Genomic DNA, 24,230 nt, shown 5'->3' on the forward strand with positions numbered 1-24,230 from the left:
CAGTTTGTCCCACTCCAATCCAAAACAATCTGCCCCTCTTCAATCCAAACCCATCTGCCCCACTCCAATAAAAACAATCTGCAACACTCCAATCCAAAACAATCTGCCCCACTCCATTCCAAAATAATCTGCCCCACTCCAATTTGCCACACTCCAATACAAGAAATCTGCTCCATTCCAATCTTCTCCACTCCAATTGAATCAGTTCCATTCCAATCTGCCCCACTCCAATACAAAACAGTCTGCCCTACTCCAGTCTGCCCCACTCCAATCTTCCCCACTACAATAGAAAACACTCTGCCCTACTCCAGTCTGCCCCACTCCAAACCAAAACGAGCTGCCCCACTCCATTCAAAAACAATCTGCCCCACTCCAATGTGCCCCACTCCATTCCAAACCCCACTGCCCTACTCCAGTCTGCCCCACTCCAATTCAAAACAATCTGCCCCACTCCAATCCAGAGCAATCTGCTCCACCCCAATCTGCCCCACTCCAATCCGCCCCACTCCCTTCTTCCTCACTCCAATCCACCCCACTCCAACCCACCCACTGTAATCCACCCACTACACCCCCACTCCAATCCACCCCACTCTAATCCAATCCACCTCACCCCAATCCAATCTGCCCTTCTACATTCCAATCCACTCCACTCCAGTACACCTCAATCTACCCCACTCCAACCCAAAACAATCTCCCCTCCTTTAATCCAAAACAATCTGCCCCACTCCAGTCCAAAACAATCTGCCCCACTCCAAAACAATCCACCCCACTCCAATCTAAAAAAATCTGCCCCACTACAATTCAAAAACATCTGCCCCACTCTAATATACAATAATCTGCCCCACTCCAATCCAAAACAATCTGCCCCCCCTGCAATCCTAAACAACCTGTGTGACTCCAAAACAATCTGCCCCACTCCAATCTAAACAAATCTGCTCCACTCCAATTTAACAAAATCTTCTCCAATCCAAAAATATATCCCACTCCAATCCCAACAATCTGCCACACTTCAGTCTACTCCACTCCAATCTAAACAGTCTACCCGACTCAAATCTGCCCCACCAGAATCCAAAACAATCTGCCCCACTCCAATCCAGAGCAATCTGCTCCACCCCAATCTGCCCCACTCCAATCCGCCCCACTCCCTTCTTCCTCACTCCAATCCACCCCACTCCAACCCACCCACTGTAATCCACCCACTACACCCCCACTCCAATCCACCCCACTCTAATCCAATCCACCTCACCCCAATCCAATCTGCCCTTCTCCATTCCAATCCACTCCAATACACCACAATCTACCCCACTCCAACCCAAAACAATCTCCCCACCTTTAATCCAAAACAATCTGCCCCACTCCAGTCCAAAACAATCTGCCCCACTCCAAAACAATCCACCCCACTCAAATCTAAAAAAATCTGCCCCACTACAATTCAAAAACATCTGCCCCACTCTAATACACAATAATCTGCCCCACTCCAATCCAAAACAATCTGCCCCCCCCCTGCAATCCTAAACAACCTGTGTGACTCCAAAACAATCTGCCCCACTCCAATCTAAACAAATCTGCTCCACTCCAATTTAACAAAATCTGCTCCAATCCAAAAATATATCCCACTCCAATCCCAACAATCTGCCACACTTCAGTCTACTCCACTCCAATCTAAACAGTCTACCCGACTCAAATCTGCCCCACCAGAATCCAAAACAATCTGCCCAACTCCAATTTTCCCTACTCCAAACCAAAACAATCTGCCACACTCTAATCTGCCCACTTGGATCCAAAACACTCTGCCCCACTCTACCTCACCCCACTCCAGTCAAAAGCAGTCTGTCCCACTCCATTCCACCTACTCCAATGCAATCCACTCCACACCAATCCAATCCACCCCATCCAATCTACCCCACTACTCCAATCCAATCTACACAACTACAATCCAATCCACCTCACAACCATCTAATACACTCACCCCACTCAACACCAATCCATCACAATCCACTCCAATCCAATCCACCCCACTCCAAACCAACCCACCCCACCCTACCCTACACGACTCCAACCAACTCTACTCCAAACCACCCTACTCCAGTTCAATCCAACGATTCAATCCAACCCACCCCACTACAGTCCAATCAACCCCCCACTCAAATCCATTCCACCCGACTCAATCCAATCCATCCCACTACAGTCTACCCCACTGTACTCAAGTCCAGTCTACCACAATCCACCCCCCTCAAATCCAGTCCACTCAAATCCAATCCACCCCACCCTAATCCAACCGAGCCCACTCCAATCCACCCCACCCAAGTCAATCTACCCCAATCCGACCCATCCCAAACCAATCCAGCCCAATTCACCTTACCCCAGCCCAACCCACCCCATACCACACCACCCCATCTCAATCCGCCCCACCTCACTTCAATCCACCCCACTCCACTGTACCACACAACTCCAATCTAATCTACTCCCGTCCACCCCACTATATCCCAACCCAATCCACCACAGTTCAGTCCACCCCACCCCAATGTAGTCCTCCCCATCCCACTCCAATCCACTCCAGTCCAATCCACCCTGATCTAATCCAATCCACATCACTCTATTCCAAACAACCACACTCCAGTCCAATCCATCCCATTTCAAACAAATAAATCCAATCCACCCCACTCCAATTCAATAAATACAATCCACCCCTGCTCCAGTTCAATCTAATCCACCTCACTCCACCCAACTCCAATTCACCCCATTCCACTCCACCCCACCTGATCAAATCCTCCCCAGTACTATCACTCTATTTCAGTCCACTCATCCCAATCCAATATAATCCACCCCACTCCATTTTACCTCACCTCATTTCAATCCACCCCACTCTACCCCAATCCAATCCACCCCACTCTACTCCAATCTAATCCAGCCCACTAACCCAATCCACTCCAACTCACTCCACCCTATTCCACCCCACTCCACTTCACTCTACACCACTCCACGACACTGCACTCTACGACAATGTCTGCCACTGAACCATTGTACTCTGCTCCCCTCTACAACACTCTACTCCCCTCTTCGGCACTGCTCCCACATTCCACTCTATGACACTCCATGCCACTAACTTTTAGCCATGCTGAACAGCAACCACACTGGTGTACTACATAGCAAAAACACATTGTCACGCCAATAACTCTTGTACAGGCAAACCTCTTGGCTTTGCCAATGCTTGTTTTTCATTGTTATTACTTACTGGATGTGGGACTGCTGACTGTCCAAGTCAGTCCCTTACAAGGGGCAGTTGCCCACTTCCACCATGCCTTAGAACAGATCTGATGAGGCGTCCGTCATCCTAGCTGTCCCATGGCACCAGAGGTGGTCAGGGCAGTGAGGCCCCTAGGAAGGGATGCTTGAAACGGAAGTGCAAGTAACCTATGCCTACAGTTGACCTACAGTTGGTTCGGACTAACACTATGGCCTTCATAAAAACGGAAGGGATGTTAACTTTTCTTAACTCTACATATGGCCACTCTTCTGTGCGAAAAGAGCTTTGAAATAATAAAGTTTGCAGAGCTGCGCTGTTCAAGAAAACGGAATGCATTTATTGAAAACCGGGATCATCTCTCATCTAGACCAAAAAAAAACATAATAAAAAACAGTATTCATTTACCCATAATGTGCCGCGTTTGGTTATTTGTAATATATCACGCGACTGTTCAAAAAATATAGAGAGGGTGTTTCTACATTTTTTTTTACTTCACTCCCAATCTCATCATATCTCTTCAGATAAGGGCGCAACAGGGGGATACAAGCAAATATTCTTATGGAAGCGTCTAGTAACATCTAGGAAAAAACGTGTCCCTATCTGACGTATTAGTGGCCCGTTTCTATCCATACCCCATTCTGGGAGAGGGCATTATTGAATGTATGAGATTGTCTGAAAATTCTATCAAATGTGCGCACTTTTTAAGATGGGGTATCAGTATATATTTGCTAGTATGATTATTTTACAAACAATAAACATATTTTTGAACTGAGAAGAATCTGTTATGTGCTGTAACACCCAGTATACTGACAAAGCCCAGTGCATGCCAGGCAGAGAAGTACAGCTGTTGCCACTTTGCTTGCCAGCTGACGCGGCAGAGCTGGAGGTACTTGAGGACAGGCTGGCTCCGAGGGCCAAGCCTGCTGGTTCAGCAGGAGTCTACGCTGGGGGCGGGGTTGCTGGGGGAGGCCCCGGCGCATTGGGCCCTGCTGGGCAGCTGGTTTCGGGTTTCACGTGCTTGTGTTTACAAAGCTGGCGGCCAAGCAGCTGCCGTTTCACAACAATAGCTCGCACTGCGCAGGACTCCGACCACCAGCAGAGGAGAGGGCAGCGGTGGCACCCAGCGAAAAGAGAGGAGGGCAACTCAGCAGCGACGATCACCCCCAGAGAGGGAGAGAAGGAGGCCAGCTGCGGCGAGAGATAAGAGAAGGGACCCGGGCACGGACAGTGCGGCCCCCTCCACTCCGCTGACACTGTGACCGGAAAGAGGGCAGAGGTCGGCCAGCGCTCGCCAGGAGATGGGCTCCATGATCGGCAGCGCGGCCCGGGAGAGAGAGGAGGCCGAACCCCCAGTCATCTCCTACCCGCAGCTGGGGGACTCCGGGGAGCCCGAGCTGTCCGCCTTCTACTGCTCCGTGTGCCTGGAAGTGCTGTGCCGACCCGTGAGGACCCGCTGCGGACACGTGTAAGTAACCCCTGCTATTGCGCCCTCGTGGCCACCCTCTGCCACCCCTTGGGTTCGTGCCCACACGTGTCTCCGCACCCAGAGCGCGAGGCTGATCACAAAAAGCTGCTATGCGGACTCCATCACTCCGAGTTTTCCACAATCCTCACTCGCTAACTTCTGTTTCCACTTCCCTTTCTCCCAAATCTAATGTTCTACAGTGCTTCCCCGGTCTTCCTTTGTGTGTCTCTTTTGATTGCAGTGCGTGTCTCTTGCTTCTTTCCTACACCTTTCAGTTTCCTTCTCGGGATATTCCATTGTGTATTTCTCCCTCCTCCTCTGCAGCTGGCAGCAGGCCCGGCCCTTTGGGATCGACTGTTGCCTTTGTGTCGAGGCCACGTGGTCACATTGTACAGTAACAGTCGGGATCCTCATCCGGGAGTTTTTAAACACCCTAACACGAAAAAACAAGCAGGCAAACTTTACTTCCTCGGAGTGCTTTAAAAGTGTCACTACTTCACCAAGTTCAGTAAGGTCATCCATTTTAATGCAAAGAATGTAACGTCTCCATGAAAGGGTAAAATTAAAACAGAGGAATGGTGGGGGTTGAGTAGTCCAGTGGCAGGCTTACTAACGCCTGCGCCTTCCCAAAACGCGATGCAGTGAAATAAATTAGAGCGGTACACGAAGGAGAACAAACGATCACTGAAGGTATAGTCTCACAACGTACTTTATATTTATTCGGTTTGGACATCTCCGTGCTGTTTGGTAGCATGATAGGATATGAGGATGACACCTTTATTTTTCTGGGTAAGAAATCATACTTCCACTCTTTTTTTCTAAAAACAAAAAGTATTTTTAGAGCGGGGCAGAAAGCTGTAGCGGCTCATGCCAGCCACCACTTTTTCATACAGCATGTTTAGTGATTATTAGAGTGACAGAGGAAGTTATGGCGGCACATGGTCGGTGCCATTTTGAAATTCCACCTGTTGTGCGTGGCCTTTGTGCGATGAACAAGGAGTCTGCCCATCTATGCTTCCCACAGCTATCACGTGACTGACAAAACAGCCATTATTTAATACGTGCAAAAGCATTTTGAAAACTTTCGACCTGTTAGGACTGAAATGACGAAACCTGCGCAGACCAAGAGGCATAAAACATAAAGGTAACATTTTGATAAAAGTCACTGCCCTAAAAAATTAGGACCAGTTGCAGCTCTTGTTAGACCACTGGCCTACATAGGTGGGACTTTCTGGTTGCGACTTATAATTAGAAAACATTTTGGGACCTATTCACATACTCCTTGTGTAGTACATTTAGTAGTAGTACTAACTTACCTAAAAAAAGCTATTTGGTATCCTACGTGCAGAGGTCTTCGCCTCTCGAATCTTTTTGAGGCCTGTCTTTAAAAGTTGGACATTGGACCTAGCACTACCTTAGTGGCGCAGAAGACGAAACATGTTTTCGTTAGAAACATATGGATTCTAAACAGTGCATGACGTAGAGGAGGTGCTCTGGTTTCTAATGCAAATAAGGTACCCTCCCCTCCCCCAGCTACCATCCCCTGTCTCGCTATTCTGTTTGGTACAAAAATGCATACATAATTGGGCTGCAGTGGGCCCCTCACACCCCTTGTGCTCCGGTGACATGTAAATATGCCTCTAATGGTTTAATTCAATCTGATAACTTGATAGCCAGGACATATTTAATTTGAAACAAAAACATATCTGTGCAACAAAGCGTTAAATACTGTCTCCCCCCCCCCTCGACAATTACATCACAGCTAATTTGCACAGGCATGCACTTTTATTTGTAATATGCAAGTCTTAACAAGATACAATGTTTAAAACTTGACCTGATGCATCCTGCGTGTTTCTTCATGACAGACATGCATCGTGAGCATGGGCCTTGCCTCATGTGCAGCGACTGCACTGAGAACCACGCATCCTGACGCATTCACGTGTTATGCGGTGCTTCCCTTTTTAATTTTCGTGGTGTTTTGTTTAAGTGAAAGTCACAATAGAGAGAAATATTCACCCCGTTCCCACACACTTACACCCAATTGCTGCTAGGGGTCGCAGCTAAATGTAATTAGAATAAAGACAACTTTCAACCCAAGTTTGTCTGTGAACAGCATACATTGTAACGTCATAAACGCCCCCACCCTTGCTGGCTGTGATGCGCTGCCAAGCACTCTGATCATGTGAAGCCATCCTCTTTGTTAAGTCCGTTTTATAAATTAGGAGAAAAGGCCATTTTGAAGCAGAAAGCACATTTATGTTTTTTTTTCTTTTTACAGAAAGCTATGTACAATGGCCCTTTGTGATGTCATTTTAGCACTGTACCGTAACAAAAAAAAGATTTCAGAAAGCAGCGTAACAAAGGGTCTCTCTTATTGTGCGCCGTATGGGCCAATTGCTTGAGAAAAAAACGTGGTTAACTCGTTGATAGGAGGGGAAAGGTGGTAGGCATAGACTCGGTCCCATACCCCATTGGCCTAACACATCTACTGGCACAATGGCTGCACCCTGCAGTCTAAACTCTGAGGTGCGGTACAGCTAACCCGGCCTCTCATCCTTCCTACGTCATTAAATCGACTACAGCTCAGGTGAATTATCGAAGTAACTGTCACCAAAAAGAGCTGCAGTCTAACAGTGCTATCGCAGCAAACACCTCCATACACAGCATAAATATTTTTTAAACAAAACATTTTATTAGCATTTTACAACCTATATAATACCAGAGCGCAGCAAAACGAGGAATGTATTATATTCACAGTTTATGACAACGAACGACAGGGAACAAATAAATATCCATAAATAGTTGTTGTGGCTTTGTTTTACAGCGCTTTACGCTGGGTATTAGCCTTTTTCTAAGCACTTCTAAATTTCTTCAGATGAAGCATTTGATCTGGGTGTGGCTGTCAGTCCTGCTTCCACAGCTGAGCTGTTATAACACGGTTTCGGCTTAAGGATTCACTATATTGGAGAGAAACGCATGTGAAAGTTACCTTTCGACCGTTTCCATGGAAACATCACGTATATGAGCTTTCATGCTGCTCGGATGAGCTGATGCTGGTTGGCGTGCAGCCCGCACTTACGGTCTGCCATTGCATTTTGTTTAATGGGCAACTCTAGGTGTACAAAAGCAACCTTTTCTCTGAACTTCGCTGTTCTCATTTTATGTCTGTTATTAGCCACGACCTTTTGGTTTTATTATTATAATGCATATACTTTTAGGGGCTCTCTTTGCCCATTGCGTTTTTTATCGAGTCGTTCACATTTGACTTCTTTTCTGCCATGGACGCAAATTTACCAAAATGACAGGGGTGGCGGAAGTGACATCACACGCCGTTTGACCTCCACTTTCACTCATACACAGATACACAAATTCACACTTCCACACACTCTCACCCGCAATCACGCACACAACACACATTTAAAGTATTTTTCACTTACCTCAGCTGCCATGGAAGGGCATATTCCAGCCAAATGTACTCAATTTCTATGAATAACTTATTATTATTCATTGTCAGTGTAATAAACCGTTGACAGAAAACAAAGGGAGTGGAGCCTTTTCTTGCATCCATAAGGACGAGCTGCCAGTGTTCCTAGCATTGAGTTTGCCACCTCTAATGCCAGGGGTGGCAAAGGGCAAGCCGGGGTCGCAGCTGCGATGTCTGGCGACCCCTAAATGACGTCCATTCCTACTGCAGCATAAAGCGTGGGGAAATAGCACAGCCCATTTCAGTAGTTGGGTGATTTCACTGCGAGTGATTCTGCATTCTGCCATTTCACAAGAAGTACAACCCCGAACAAAGTGGTGTTCACTTCATTGTCAGGGGCTACTATGGAAATGCACATTATTTTTGATTTTACCCAATTTTTTTATACCCAGTTTCTTCCCCAATAATAACGTTTTACAAAAAACCGTCAAAACAATAATTCGAAGACAAAAGACTGCCAGTCACAGCACAGGCCCATTGACGTTGACAATGCTTGTTTAGTCTTGGCTCTGTGAGCAACGTTCGCAACGTTCACATAGCAAGGCCTAACGAAGGCAATATGGGTTGTGATGCAGGATGGGGAATATCTGGCTTTGATTTATTCCACGGGGACGTTGGTTTCTGCTGTGAAATCGCGTAGGGAAATAGAGCAAAGTAAATTAACATATGTCAAAGTGTTATTTTAAAACACACCCATTGTAGTTGTTCAGAATGCGAGACACTGAAAGGGCAGTGTCAACTTTAAGACAGCAAAAAAGGAAAATTTTCAAAAATAGTTTTTTTTTTTTCGTGCATGCTTTTATGTAGCTGCCAAGTAGCCTATGGTGTGCGTGACACATATACTATTCTTGCTTTTTATCCAATTTAATTTTGCATTTTGGGGCTTTTAGTTTTCTGTTTACCATTAAAGGAACAAGTTTAAAAATCCGAGCTTACAAAATAATGCTGTCTAAAAAACCCAGAACTCATTGAAGGTGGCGAACACAGCAAGGGGTGCACCAACATATTCCCGCTATTATGCAACACAATTTTATCTCCTTACCCTGTACCTCCTTATGCACATCATCCATCCAGTGCTACATTGCCCAGTGCTTCCATTAGGAACATCACCCAGTGCTCCTTTGAAGCATATCACCCATTGCTCCAATGAGGCACGTCTCCCAGTGCTTCCATGAGACCTATCACCATGTGCTTGCATAAGGCCATGAGGCATGTCACCCAGTGAATGCTGCCTTGAGACACATTGCTTGGTGCTTCCACGAGGCCCACCACCCAGTACTCCCATGAAACCCAATGCTCCCATGATACACATCACCCTGTTTTCCTGTGGGACACATCCCCTCTTGCTTCCACGAGGCACATCACCCAGTGCTCCCAAAGCATATCTAGTCGCTTCTTGCAATAGGGAATAGGGGCAGTGCCTGGCGGGTGGGGCCCAAAAAAACAAAAATAAATAAAACTTTCCTTTTTTCCTGCATCGCTCCATCCTATCTGCTCCATCGTTGCAGGCACAGGCTCCAAGCTTGCCCTGCGGCCAATCCTGACGCTGCTCAAAGCAGCATTAGGATTGGCTTGGAACGCCCCGGCTGGGTGCTCCCTGGCATACAGGGAGTCGGTGTTGGCTCTCAGGTCGAGACGGCCGTCCAAACATACTTGTGCACTGAGGGGGAGTGCCATACACTCGCCCTCCGTTCACGTCACACCCGTGGCTCCGCCATCTTTTATAAAAACAACATAATAAACTGTGTTTATTATGTTTTTTCTATAAACGTTATGCATCTCCTGCTGTTGGCAGTGGGTGGGGGGAGGGGTGGAGGTGTGACGCTCCTCTGCTCTAGCGGAGGAGACGCCCCAAGCCTATCTACCAGCAATTCCATGACAGGAACATCACCGGGTGATTCCATGACTGCCATCACCGAGGGCTCTGAAGTGCACCACCCAAGGTTCTCCTAAGGTGCATCAACAGTCCTTTGGCAATCATCGTTCTGTTTGAACCTTGGAGTTCTCCACATCGCTGTTGCTTGATCATCTTAAAGTATTCCTACACTGAGTAGGTGTATCAAGATAATTATGAACTTCTTTAAAGTGTTCCTGATCTTGGACAGGAAAGGCGTTTTTGAAGGGGACAGGGATACTATACTCCCTGGTAGGTAGATATTACCAAAAGCTTTGCAGAGTGGCTTTGATAGCTGGAGTTGTTATCATGTCATAAAAGACAGAATATAATACCTCCCTTCCTACTGTATAACTATAGTTGCAGTTTAAGCAAAAAAAACAGCAACTGGCTTTCCTTCTTCTGATGTCCTTTTCTAAAAAGAAAAAGTGAACAGCAAAAAGGAGATATTAATGACTCGTGCTTACTTTTCGACATCATAAGTCACTGCAGGGAAAATAAAATCTGCATGTTTCACCACAATCTGAACTATAGCATTTTTATTTAACAAATATACTAACTGCTTTTTGGTGTTTTTATTTCACAGTACAGAGTCTGCTTTTCTTTTTCTTTTCTGCAATGAACATGAAAGAGAAAGACACCCAGGATTTAAGCAGTTTGTGGCAAGGGTGATGGTATCACCTTGTAGTATAAGGAATACATCCCTGTCATACATTATTAGGATACTGCAAGTCACCTTCTGCCTAGTTCCTCTGTATGGACATGAACTCCTCAGTGACTTGCAATATGCTTATAATATATGGCAGGATCACGTTATCCCATAAGCCACTGATGCCCTTCTGACTTTATTAGTGCCAATGGAAAACAAATAGCAACTCATTTGGGGGGATTTGCACAGTAGTTGAATGCCAAAGAGAAGCCATCAATGGAAGTGACCCTTGCACTTATTCTAAAGGTCTGATGTTAATCAGTTACATTCCTGATGCACAAAAACCAGCACGTCTGTTGATTGGTTACTCACTAGGCCTCCCGTTTCCAACTGCAGCCAGTGCAACTGTTGGAAGTTTCCTTTCCAGTATTCTTACCTCGCGCGCCACCTAGCCCTAAGTCTAGGAATTCACAGATCAGCGACAGCACTATAGACTGGGGTTTTGTCTTTTTTTAAAGACGTGTTATTTTTGGTGGTGTTGAACACATGACCGTGGAATATCTGTGTTTGTGGTGGAATGGAATCACGGTGAATATTTGGGGACGAGCAGCACATCCATCTGTCAAGGAACCCAATGTTCCCATTTGTGTGAGCACCAGCGACTGTCCAGTGTGTCAGTCAATGTCTGTATTTTCCGCGGAGTCAGTGACACGCAATTCTCTCTCCGTTTAGTGTGAAAAATCCATCTACCTTAACTGCGTGTATAATCTGACCAAACCACCCTTAAAACGCAATGAGTGCTCCACACTATAAGCTGTCTGCGGGGGCCGAGAAGACACGTGTGTGTCAGCTTCGTCGTTCCGTGTTTGACCCCTGGTTCACTAGTTCAAATCCTGATGGGTTCATTCAGCCTTTCACCCTTCAGAGGTTGATAATACGAGTGCCGTTGAATTGTGTAATAAGCGCCCATTGCCTCTCAAGAAGCCAATCTACCCCTGAGGATGACCTTGCGTTCTACAGCTGCGGCTAGGGTTTGTGGCGTGGTGTCGCTGTCAGAAGTACATGCGAAAGGACGGCCAAGTAGGCCAGGCGCAGAGGGAGGGCCGCTCAGCCTCTATAAGCCTCTGCAGCCAGCTCCACTGTGCGCAGAGTATGCGCTTCTCGCGTCTGGGTCGCCAGAGCCTCTAGACGGCGGATACAAAGCATCCAGGGCGTGGCGCGTGCAACTCGGCGCTACCTCAGCCTCGACTTTTGTTCCTAACGTTGAGTGCTTTGAAAGCACCGGCAGTGGCGACAGTGAGAGCCCACACCCTGCTTTCAAAGGGCAGGGCTGGTGTGGCAGGACCCTTTCCTTTCAATAACCTTCTTATATTGTGTTAAATAAAAACACTTCTCTTGTTTCTATGCTCTATAAAGAACGTGTTACTCCCACCCAGTCGGTGGCATTCATTGTACCTTCCCCGGAGGTATCGAAGACTGGGACTAGAACTCGTGATGTCCAGATCATCCATTTGTCAGCCGAGAGCTGTCTCCTCGGCAAGGAAGAATACAGTTTCTTCTCAATATGCAGCAGATACTTGTATCATGACACTGCTATCAGCAGACCCCAATACCTTTCATGAGACATCAGTGGCACTTAACCATCAGGACTCTGACTTTCTGTAAGAGACCATCACTGTCACTTCACGGAAGGGCTGCTACACCGGTGAACAGGCAGTACCCCAGCCATCCAAACGGGCCAGATGGATTTTAATGGAGTAGAAAATCGCTTGTCACTTTGGCTCAATGTCTGCACTTCTCTAGTGGGATTTTTTTTTTTTTTTACTAATAATTGATCAATACAGACATGTTTATGAAGGGTGCTGATTTTTAATTGGGCGTCAACAACACCTGTGTGTGAAGCTGTGCCCCTGTTAATGTGAGAGCAGGCACTTCTGAGCGAGATTCCCTTACTTTTAATTTTAACAAGACTGTAGTAAAACTTGTATGGTGCGTTACTATGGTTCGAATAGCACAGTACAGAACGATTTGATGCAGAACTCGTATTTTAATGTGGTGGTGCCACTTTGAATGAGAGGTTACCGCCATGGCTACTTTACCTTTACTGGGCTCGGTGGCAACCTTTTTCCACGTCTGTCGGGGCCTTTCTGGCCCTTGTCATCGGGCTACAACGTTTTTATTGAATTATTGCAGTTTGGGCTGGACTGTTTCCATTGGATTAGGGTCAGTACTGATTTGCATGTGGCAAAGTGTGCAAAATAATTCGGACTGGAATGCGGGCCGAGAAATTACAGATGGCTGAGTTTAATTCAAGCATTCATCCATCACTTTTTGTATACTCCAAAACTGGTTGATATTTGCTGAGGCGTTTCACTTTTATCAGCGCTTTTGCCAGCAGGGCCCTTATAATTGTAGCTAAAATGAGAGCATTGTTCTCATCAGAGCTCCAGTACTTGAAATGGGTCGGTACTGACATTTTGACACCTCCAGTCTCACAGTACTGGCACTTCTCATAAGGTCTCGGGTGTTTTAAGGAGCCATCAATGACAGTTTGTGGCAGAGCCCAGATACTTTGAATCAGGCAAGACCAGCACAAGTTAGGTTAGTATACCGTGAGCCCTTTATGGCACTTGTCAGCAGGCACTTCTTGCGCATAGTTGGAGCGTCCCAGCATTTTGCTGCAGGATTGCTATAATTTTATAAGTCTTTAGTGATTCTTCCAAGGAGGCCCTTCCATACTTCTGTTTGGACAACATGACCACTTCACTTCTTTGCAAAGATGCCTTGCCATCAAAGGGCCCTGCAGGGACCTCTAGGCTGGGTCATGGTTCAGTCAAAAAGGTAGTGGGGCTCTTCTCAGCAGGACCCGAACTTAAGTGGGACATCACCTGCACTTTTCTCCTGGGTTCCTGTGCCCTATAGCACCAGTAGCCTTCTCCAGGGTTACTCTATTTTTAAGGGACAACGGTGGCCCCTCCCACCAGACCCCCAATATTTAACATGGGACTGGACCAGCACTTCACATCAGGACCCACACACACTTAATGGCTAGGGACCTGCACTTTTTGGGGAGTTTACAAGAGCTACCTTTTCTAGCAGCACGATCTGCTCCTAACAGGACCTCTTTATTTTTTCCTACGAGGTCATCAAGGTCATCACTACATTCTGCTGGCCAGGATAGCAATGCCACTTCCCACCATGTGCCAGCGCTCCTAATTAAACGGTATTAGTGCTCCCTGGCATAGCGCTGATACACAATGCGACAGTTTAATCACTGTTCTGTATTGCTGTTTTGCTTTCAATGTGCGAGTCCAGTCGGTTCTCTGCAGGCCTGCTAAGCTTTTACTGGGCCAAGGCCAGCATTTATCTAGCAGCAGAAAGAGACGTGTGAAGATTGATAGAACCCCACCCTAAGCCCCCACAACTCAGACGAGAAAGAACAACACTGCAGTCAAAGCACTAACCGGGCTGGACAGGTCAGCACTTATTTGCGTGCCTCCAGACAGGCAACAAACAGCCCGGTGGCAGGTCGGTGTGTGGCTAAAGGAGAGGCCCACTTTGGTATGTTTTGTATACACTTGACTAACTCGTGGTTTAGGTGTAAGCAGCATCGAGGATGCACTGCGGTACACAAGAGCTTAAGTGGCAGCGACCCACAGCCTGTTGCCACCTTCGTGGTAAAAACCACAAACCCGTTTGTTTCTGCGCTCCTTTTGCTTGCATTTCCTTTCATTTATTGAAGTTAAACATCACGATCTTTTGCAAGATTTTTTTTTCATTAGAGAACACAGTATTGTTTTTCATGCATGTGTTTCGATTTAATTTGATTTCATATCCATGGACTATGCCATAAAAACAGCATCAATAGGAAGTTTAGTTTTCAGTTCATTTTTGTGAATTAAATAGGGCATTTTCCAGTGTTTTCGTATAATCTGAAAACCATTAAATATCTGCGGTTATTCGTCTAGGCGCCACACAAATTAGGCAGATAACGTCTCCTTGTTTAGCAAATACTTTCTCAGATAGCTTCGAGGGTGGATTAGCTAGTCCCTTCCTTAAAACGTCCCGCAAGAACTGGACAGTTCCACCAGGCACAGACAGAGAACATTTGTACTTTCCAGTTAGTATGTTTAAAGAAAGATGGTGGGCCTGGGGGGGGGTCCCCACTGGCAGCATGTAAGCCCTCCTTGGCGGAGGTGGTTGCTAAGCATCCTGCTTCCATCCCTCGGCACAACATGCCGACCTGCAGTCACTGCAAGGAGCAGGGAGGCAGGAGATGGGGGTGGGTGCTGTAGGGTAGTGGACCCACCTCCTTTGAGGAACTGCGCTTTGTCTCCAGTGCTGCTGCTGTGCTCACCCTTTCTTATTGGGTTTTACTTTCCCAATATCAATAAGCTGGCCACCGCACCTTTGGTTCACGTTATAAAGTTTGGGATGCACAACTCTTGCAGGGTGTTTTTTATTGTAATTCCTTTCCTTTCTTCAGACAGCCACCGACTCCTTCATCATATTAGGGGATTTTCAAGGAAATCTTAACATTAGTTTCCGTCTTGTTGGTTTTATGTAACAGCAGTGATATTCTTTCCATTTCAGATACTCCGGACTTGTTTTTTTTTGGTTATTCTTTCTCTCTTCTGAAAGTATTAAATATTTTTGTTACATTTCTTGGGAGTTTCTTTTGATCCTAATATATTCTTTGGTCGGGGCGTTGTATTTAACACTCCATGAATGAGTGTCTTAAGGGGTGGACTTTGCTGCATATTTTCCAGATTGATATTGTTATTTGGATTTCTTTCTGTTTGTAGGTCCTTATAATCCAAAACTTCCCCACTACTGTTATAGATTCAAAGTCAAGCTATTTTGATTCAGTTCCTGAACACCATCGCCTAATAGTTCTTCTCCCATCAAAAATGAGAATATTTATTTAGCCATATCCATGCAGTTCAGTTTTTATTGAGGATTTTTGTGAGATTTTCTCCCTGTTACTCCTCCCTGTATTCAGAAAAAGAGGCCCAGTGACAGTGTACTGCCCGTGCTGGATAACAGGATCAGACCATTATTTCAACACTTGTAGCATCCCTCATCCAGAGGTTAAGTTACACGTCACTAAGAGGACACTAAGTCACAACATGATATGCTGCTTTTCGCTAATGTTTATTTGTTGTCCTTGTGGACTTTATTTTTATAGCACTTTAAGCAGAGAAATCCAGGGGTTGGTTGAGGGGAGCGGAGGGGAAGGTAGGCCAAACAGGCGCTTTAGGGTTGAGTGCACAAGCACTCAGTCCCTGTTGTAATCTTTCTTTGGGCTTTTAACCACGCCCATGTCACACATGTCACTTTTATTGGTTTGTGGGCTTGCCTTTTAAAATCCGCTTGATTTCATTAGTGAAAGTCATGCCTTTTCCGGTGTTAAGCCCTCCTCAAGCACACCGGCCAACTACTGAAAACATATGAGGCTCCATGTTTTCAGTCTGGTTTCTGCACTACTTTATCTCTTTATTTTCTACGCAGAACGATCGTGCTGGGTTTTACACAGTGCGATCGCGCTGTTTTAAAAAAAATAATTATTTGTTCAATTTATGTGACAAGAAGAGTCCGGTTAGGAGTTTACAACGTTAATAGCACTAATTTGCGCAAATGTGAGATCCGTTGCATTGCAAATGGTTGCTTAGTATGCGAGGAATAGGGTGAAAGGACTGAAAGGTGGGGGTAAAGCACTTACAGAGTTTGGTTCCCCCATGTATTCTCTCCCGCCACACAACTGATACAGCTGATCATGGGAGTGGGGGCGGTGTCTATATATATAAAACACATAATTATAACCAGTACTCATGAGTTTTCTATCTCAGGATTCAAATAGACATCATAGACAACACTGATCTTTGCTCTTTCATTCATTTTTTTGAAAATGTTTTTAAAAAACATCACATTTCTCCACATATCACAGTTCATGCGGTGCATCCAAATTATACATAGTAGTGAGCAGGCTGTCTACGTTCCGCCATCAATATATGAGGGTGAGGCGTGTCAGGGAACGGGTACCTCCAATCTCCCCCCCTCCCCCCACCACCAACCTTCATGGTGGTTTGTCAGAGACCATGGCAGGGCAGGGCAAGGCAATGTTCCAAAGTAATACCATGGGCATCAACCTAGCCCTGCCAAATCTTGAAGTGCTTTTGGAACATCCGCATGCCAAGTATATGGGCTTCTCAAGAGCCATACAGTGGTCTATACCATTAGCCCACTGAGCAGTGCATTGGGCGGACATCGATTTCCTTCTGGGCAAAATCCCTTTTTGCCACCACCAGCCCAACCAGGATAGCGTTTTTTTGGTATCTATTTCCCCCTAGATCGTCCGCTACATGTAGAAGTATTAGTCCTTGGTCTCTTGGGATTGGCCAGCCCAATACCCCTCCCCCAATGTATTAAATATGTGTTCCCAATATGTCTTGCTCTTTCATTCTTAGAGGGGTTTGTATAGGTTTCCAGTTTATAGGCTAAAAACTGTAATCCGGGTAGTAAAACACATTTTCAAAAGAGCTACCAAAATGGTTGTGGGAGGGAGAGCTAGCAACTATCCTCTACCCTTTCTTTGTTTTATCCACAAATCTCATTATGAATGGATTTTTATGCTTTCTTTGCTTTGTTTTAAAGATTTTGCCGATCCTGTCTTGCTGCAAGTGTTCAAAGCAACTCTTACGCCTGTCCCTACTGCCGAACCCACTTGTCTGCTGAGGGAGCACCCGCCTCCGACATCATCAAGAAGATGAAGACTGTGTTCCAGAACTGCGAGGAGTGTAAACAAAAGGTAAGTTCTGTTAACTGTTTTGCTAGCAGGAACTAGGCGTGCTAAATTTGCATGATGAGACGTTTATCCATCTCAGATATATACCAAAGCTGATTTAGTTGTTGATTTGGTGCACGTGGCTTAAATGACGCCACACCAGTTACCTTCATTTAAACTCCCACATGTGTATATCAGTTACATAAGCCGTTCGGAGTGGGTGATGCAGTAAAATGGGACAGTCTGAATAATAAGTGATGAGTTTTTCAACGATCACAAGGTAATTGCATGAAAGCACGATCCAGGGTTTTTCTGCGTTGGATTACACCCAGCCTCTCCCTCAAAGAAAATGGTGCGATGCACAGACAGCAATCGCTATATGTACAGGCCAAGGTTGTCTAATCAAGTCATCCTACATGAATATGAAATAGAGTTGCAGAATTTTCCTAAATTGCACCTTAAGCTACCTAGATATTGCCACAACATGTGGGAAATGGTCATCTGCCTGTTTGCAAACGGGCGGGGTAAAATCTGTTCGGGCGGGCATGTGGTGGAAATGTGCGGTCGCACAACGGGTGATAATTTCCAGAGCCTGTACAAAGAAATGGAGAGCTGATCATATGGTACTGACGCATTATCTTTCGGAAGGAAATTGGAAGATCTGTCGACAAAAGGACACCAAATAATGCCCTTCGTTTCTACCTGGGATAGCCAATGTGTATCCAGGAGACCCAGATGTGTGCCATATTTTCACATTACTTACATAGGATAAATGTACATACAGTGGATCTGCAAAGAGCTCATTTACATAGCAGTTATCCTTAAAAACTTGGTTTGAATCTGGACCTGTGTTAAATTCTCATGCTTTAGACAGAATGAATTGCAGAGATGTCCCCTAGACAAACGCCTCTGAATTGCAGTCCCATAAAATGTTTTTGGCTTTTTTCGCATAGGTATGCCTGAGCGACATGAGGGACCATCTAAACATGTGTGAAGACTATTTAAAGAAGTATGGACCTCTCCGGGAGCTTGGGAACTGCCTAGCAAGGTATGGTGTCCTGTACCTAATAACAAAATCAACCAGTAAATCGTAACCTCTCCTCTGTCATGTCGCAAACAAAGTAGTCACACTTTACCACAACATGTGTTTACGCGCTCCAGTGGCACATTTTAAGGAGAAACTTGTAGAAGTACCTGTTTTATCTACATGCTTTATAGCTCCACAAAACATCCTGCACAAGTGCACATAACAATGAAAACAAGGCAGTGGGGTTAAAGTGCACCAGGAAGACATAGCCCAGCCAGAGACAACTCCAACATCAGAGGGACACTTGTGACTTCTGTTTTTTTAATTTTTCTCTAGTTCTTTCGATACTATTTTGATGCTGGTGGCAGAATATTTCATGCTGCATACCTGCGACTCGTAGGCCACCTTCCCCACTCACCTTTTACATGCTGCTGTTGCAGTGTTTCTCAAACAATTTCCCAGTGGCCTAAATACCCAATAGAGCATTTTCATCCCTTACATATTTTTAATATCGGACCCGCTTCACGGCGTGTTTGAATTATAACCTCCTGGAACGTTTTGGGGATGTCCCCCAGCATCACTTCTTTGAAATGTAGCCAATGGTTCTGTTGACAGCACAGTTTTCCACACACATTTGCCAAACGCAGAGAGTTTTTACAGGTTTTTTCAAAGAGAAGCTGGTGAAGTATTCCATTACAGCAGCTGGAGGAGCTCCCAGGAGTAATATTTCTTTGCTGTAGCATATATGTTCTTATAGAAAAGTTATGTACCTGTCGTTCAGGGTTGCATACCGGGTTAACAGGGGCGTGCCAGGCGCGTAAAGAAACTTGACCCCCCCTCACAGTACGTGGAGGCCCCCTCCCAGGACTCACTTAGAGGCTGTCAGGCCAGAGTGCAGTGCCGAGGAAGCCCCCTGGCGCTCTGCATCTCGCAATTAGGGATAACGCAGTAACGCTGAATGTTATATCTGTTCCCAGGTGGAAAACTAAGAAAAAGTGGAATTTTCCCTGAACAGTTTCCACCAGGCAAAACTTCTGTGGGGGAAAATGTATTGCTGCACAAGTAGTAATCCGGGTTTCAGTGCAAGTGTGCACCTGAATGATGATACCCGAAGGGCTCAGGATGAATCCCTTTATATTCACATTGTTCCAAGTACATATGGCTGCTTGTTCTGTCTTTTGGAACTTTTATTTCCTTCTCTGACTACGAGTCGTGTCAGCACCTTGGGTGGCGTGACTGACTGTGGGGTCAGACGACACTTACAAATGCGCGCACTATTGGATTCCTGAAATTGTAGTTTGAGAGTGAGGAAGCTACGTCTTGTTACTTTTCTTCTCATAAAATCAGCATTTTTTGAGAGAGGTGTTTTGCAATTGATGATAACAAAAAGTAAAAGCTGCTTGTGAGCTGTAATGCCTTGACATTACTCCCTAATTAGGAATATTTTATGACAAGTGTTTTACAATTCTTAATGCTCCTGGTTGTCATGTTTGCAAAAGTTTTGCCCAATTACTTTATATTTTGTCTGAATATGTCATCACAGTAGGGTTTGGGTCTCTGGCACTCTTATCATCCGAAGGAATATTGTTTCTTCGACAAATAGCTCAGGGCCCCTTCTTGTATGGATTGCTTTATACCAGGGTTAGTATCATAAAACAGATTTTCGACATATTTAAGATACAATGTTGGTGTTCTGGACTTCTCTTTATTCTCTTTCTGAATGTTCATTCTATAAGGACAGTGTCTGCTTTTCCCTTCATTACAACTGCTTGTGAAGTTGAACCTAAATTAACTATCCTTGGAATTCAAAATGGATAAGTCACAAAATGCAAACGTTAGGGGCTAGATGGACTAAAAGGTAAGTTGCAAAAAGTGGTGACCAATTATGCTGCAACTTTATGCAACATGACTTTAATTTTGCAATGTAACCTATGTACTACTAGGTTGCTCAGCAAAATCTACACTTGCAGAGAATTGCAGCACACCCTACCTAATAGATATTAATCAGGCAGGTCGCTATTTGTGGCTCTGTTTGGCTATAAATATAGGGATGTTGACCTGCAAGGAACAGCAGATAGTCATCACTGCCTTCCCATTCCCAAACGAGAAATATTTTTTTTTAAGTAGCCCATATTTCTTCAAGGGACTGGTGCTGATGTAAAAAAAAACCCATAATTTTTGGGAACACATCAGGGGGAGCTGGCAGTGGTCCACAGGATCACTGCCTGCTCCCTTACTACTCTCCTGAGATCACCCAACACGATTGACAAAGCACAGCTTCCTTCCTGCAAACCCCTGACCACCTCCTATGAGCAATCGGCAACTGTTCAGTGGTTTATGCTGCAACTGTTGTTTCAAACCATTACAGTTAGCATGGAACGCCTCTTTCATGCTCTGCCCTAATTGAGATTCCAAATGTGTTGGTAAACCCATTTTGTGAGTCAGAAAATGCTTTGCCATCTTGCAAAATGGGCTTTTGCTTTTTCGGTTCTTGTGATTTTGAGAGTCACTATGTTTGCAACTGCAAACTTGGTTTGTAAATCTAGCCCCTAAAGAGACAACCATCTTTTATTCTTCACACTGTTGTAATTATTGAGCTTTTTACTTTTCAGTCCTCCTTGCATGTCACTGTAACTGTAACTTGGTGGAACACTGGTTTCAAAGAGTGTTGAAAGATTTAATGTGCCTCTGTAAGGGCTCAGTTTGCCACCAACATTCAGAAACTAAACTCAACCCTCTCACTCTTCTGAGGTTTAATCAAGAACTATAGTGACAATGCTTAATTAAGAATCCGATTACCTAATGTTAACTACTTAAAATTGTATTCTCATAATTGAATCCAGTTAATAGAATGTTTTTTTACCCCTGTCTATTGGATCAAGGAAGCTGATGCAAAAAAATAGGGCCTTATTCACGAACTGCACTATAATTAAGTTTACAGTTTTTAGTAAGTTTACAACTTTTCAGTATTCACAAGCTGCATTTTTATAGTAATATACACTTTTGTAGTAAGCTACACATTGGTAGTAAGTCTAACACCATACCTGCCCAACCACTGGTACTCCTGCCACAGAAAATAATGGAGGTAGGGACTTAAAATAAAACCAATAGAAAATAAGTTTGAATTAAATTATTTTGAATAGATAAAATATTTTTAAAAATGCATTTAACTTATTGTTGCACTTTCCAACTTCAAAACATGCCATTACATATTTTATAATTGAATAATAAATGAGGACTATTTTATATTGTTAGCATTAAGTTATATTTATTTACATTTTAACTAATTTAAATAATGTAATTTAACATTATTTCCTATGGGTTTTTATTTTCTGTGCAATGTGTTGCAGTACCAGTGGTTGGCCATGTGTAGTGAAAAACTAACTACAAACATGCAAGTTACTTCAAAAGCATGAGTTACTACAAAAGTGCAGTTTGTGAATACCAGACAGTAGTAAGCTTCCTGAAGTGCAAACTTTCTCAAATACATAAGCATTGTTTAGGACACAAAAGGCAGTATTCTGACTAAATTATCATGGACCAAAGCCCCACAACATAATCATACATATGTTTTTATATATTTCGAAGAGTCATGTTTCACATTGCAGGTGTATCCTGGACTGAGAGAAAAATTCAGTGATGTTCCTCCCCTCAAACATCTAAAAGAATCACCTTTATAGGCTGAGTTCATAATAATGGTGTTGAAGCTTTCTTAAGACTGTTCATAAGACAGTGCTTTTAATCTGTGTTTCCCTGGTAGTTATCAGTGTGTGTATAAGTTTCGTACAACTTACAATGAGATGATAACCAATTTTCTTCAACAGACGGTACTCAGTGGTCTACTTTTGCTCTCTTGACCCATCAAATGTTGAACCATGCATCACTAAACCTATTCTTTTTGTCTGTAGTGAGTGTTTCTACGCGTGCCCCTACTGTCAGCCTGTGGTAGAGCTGGATGAAGATGGGCTGGTGCAGCACTGCCTCTCTTTTCATGGTACAGAAAGAAGACTTGTGGTAAGTGCCCTATCGTTGACTATTCAGCAGGGGTTAGGGGCGCCACCTGATTGCCCAACTAGTTAAATGTCACTGGAAACAGCCCTGTAGTGTAATTCCATATGTACAAATGGTACACATAGAATTATATTGTAGGACAAATGTTTGTTCATTTTTTTTACATGCTCCAAAGGCAGCGATTGATTTTCGTGTCAATGAAAGCCAAAGAAAGCTGCACATGTATCTTGCAGATTATTAAATTAGCTTGACAGATTCTTCATCTTGCAATACATTAATGCTAACCTGCATAGATGGGTGAGGAAAGGCGAGAGTGAGAAGAACAGAACAGATACTTTGACCGTACCCTTTTCCAAAACACATCCCTCTTGTTAGAACTTTGAATGCTTTCTGTGCCCTTGTTTGTATATGATACAGCATGCTCTTTAAAGTAAATACCACCTTCTTTCCATCGTGTTGGGAAACAATCAGATGCCACTTGACTGCACAAGGAACCTGTTAAGGCCAGTTTCTTTGGACAAGTGGAAAAGACTCCTAAAGTGAAGGCATTCAAAGAGCTGTTTTATGCACACAGAAAACAGCTGCTTTAAGTATGCAGGTGAAAAGTCCAAAACAAGAATAAATATAACCTGCTAATCAAATAATCGTGAGTGAGTCAAAAATGTATTTATCAACCTCGGCTGCCCAGGTGAGAAGGCATGACAAAAGGGCTCGAACATTTAGGTCCTGATTACGACCCTGGAGGATGGGAAACTCAGTCACAAAAGGGACGAATATCCCACCCGCCGTTTTACAAGTTCCATAGGATATAATGGAATTTGTACTAAAGCGGATAGGATATTTGTCACATTTTTACTGAATATCCCATTCGCCAAGGTCTTAATCAGGCCCTTAATGTCTATTTATGTAATGGTTTTAATCATATCAAGTGAAAGAAAGGATTTCTAGACGTATAGAAAATATTCAGACATCAAAGAGCTCTCACGAGTAAAGCAGACAAAAATGACCTTCAGTGTAAAAGCGAGCTAGAGGGAGAGGCGTCTTGGATGCTGAACCCTAGTAGTAATCAAGATGCTCTTTCACCTGCTGAGGTGCAAATGAGGTTAGTTTGGCTCCCAAAAAAGTTATTGCGTAATATTTATAAGTGAATTAGTGACTTTGTTGGGTCGCAAATGAACTCTACTCTCTTGGTATATGCAGCAAGCATGCAGAGATTTCTATTATTAAGGACTGCACCATTTCCAGAGGTTTTGTGCCAGATTCATTGAAAAATGGGTACATTTCTGGTTGCACGGATGAACACATACGCATTACACAGATTTACAATTGTTTTCACAATTCCAAACATTTATACCCTTAATGATGAGGACTTTCCTTGTGTGTGCATGCACCTCTGTTGTCTAAGAGTGGGCGAAGAGGAACGCATTCTTAACCTTTTTTCAACACTCACTGCTGGTTGTTTTGCATCTAAATTTACAATAGGGGCCAAGGCCGAAAGATTCTTTGTAAACGTTTATGAATAACCAAAAATTAAGTATTTACCACATCTGTAGTGACCACGATAATGACATACCGCAAGGCTTGCTAATTAATGTTCACATTCAAGACCACTTTCTACACATATGCACTGAAGCAGTGTTGACTCCAGTCATTATTGCTGGTTATTGGC

At 44.3% G+C, this 24,230-nt stretch overlaps 1 protein-coding gene across 2 annotated transcripts in view; it reads left to right on the forward strand.

Moving 5' to 3' along the window:
* Nucleotides 1–4,099: 4,099 nt before the first annotated feature.
* RNF125 (ring finger protein 125) overlaps nucleotides 4,100–24,230 on the forward strand; it is a 30,757-nt gene continuing 10,626 nt past the window's right edge. The window contains exons 1-4 of one of the 2 annotated variants that reach the window (XM_069220085.1): nucleotides 4,100–4,712; nucleotides 17,394–17,547; nucleotides 18,477–18,571; nucleotides 22,459–22,564. In XM_069220085.1, coding sequence (XP_069076186.1) covers nucleotides 4,546–4,712; nucleotides 17,394–17,547; nucleotides 18,477–18,571; nucleotides 22,459–22,564 — 522 coding nt within the window. In that variant the 5' untranslated portion in view covers nucleotides 4,100–4,545. The remainder of the gene's footprint in view (nucleotides 4,713–17,393; nucleotides 17,548–18,476; nucleotides 18,572–22,458; nucleotides 22,565–24,230) is intronic. The other variant, XM_069220086.1, reaches the window with a different exon arrangement.

The sequence above is a fragment of the Pleurodeles waltl genome, chromosome 2_2 (assembly GCF_031143425.1).
Source record: "Pleurodeles waltl isolate 20211129_DDA chromosome 2_2, aPleWal1.hap1.20221129, whole genome shotgun sequence".
In the NCBI taxonomy this organism is placed as follows: domain Eukaryota; kingdom Metazoa; phylum Chordata; class Amphibia; order Caudata; family Salamandridae; genus Pleurodeles; species Pleurodeles waltl.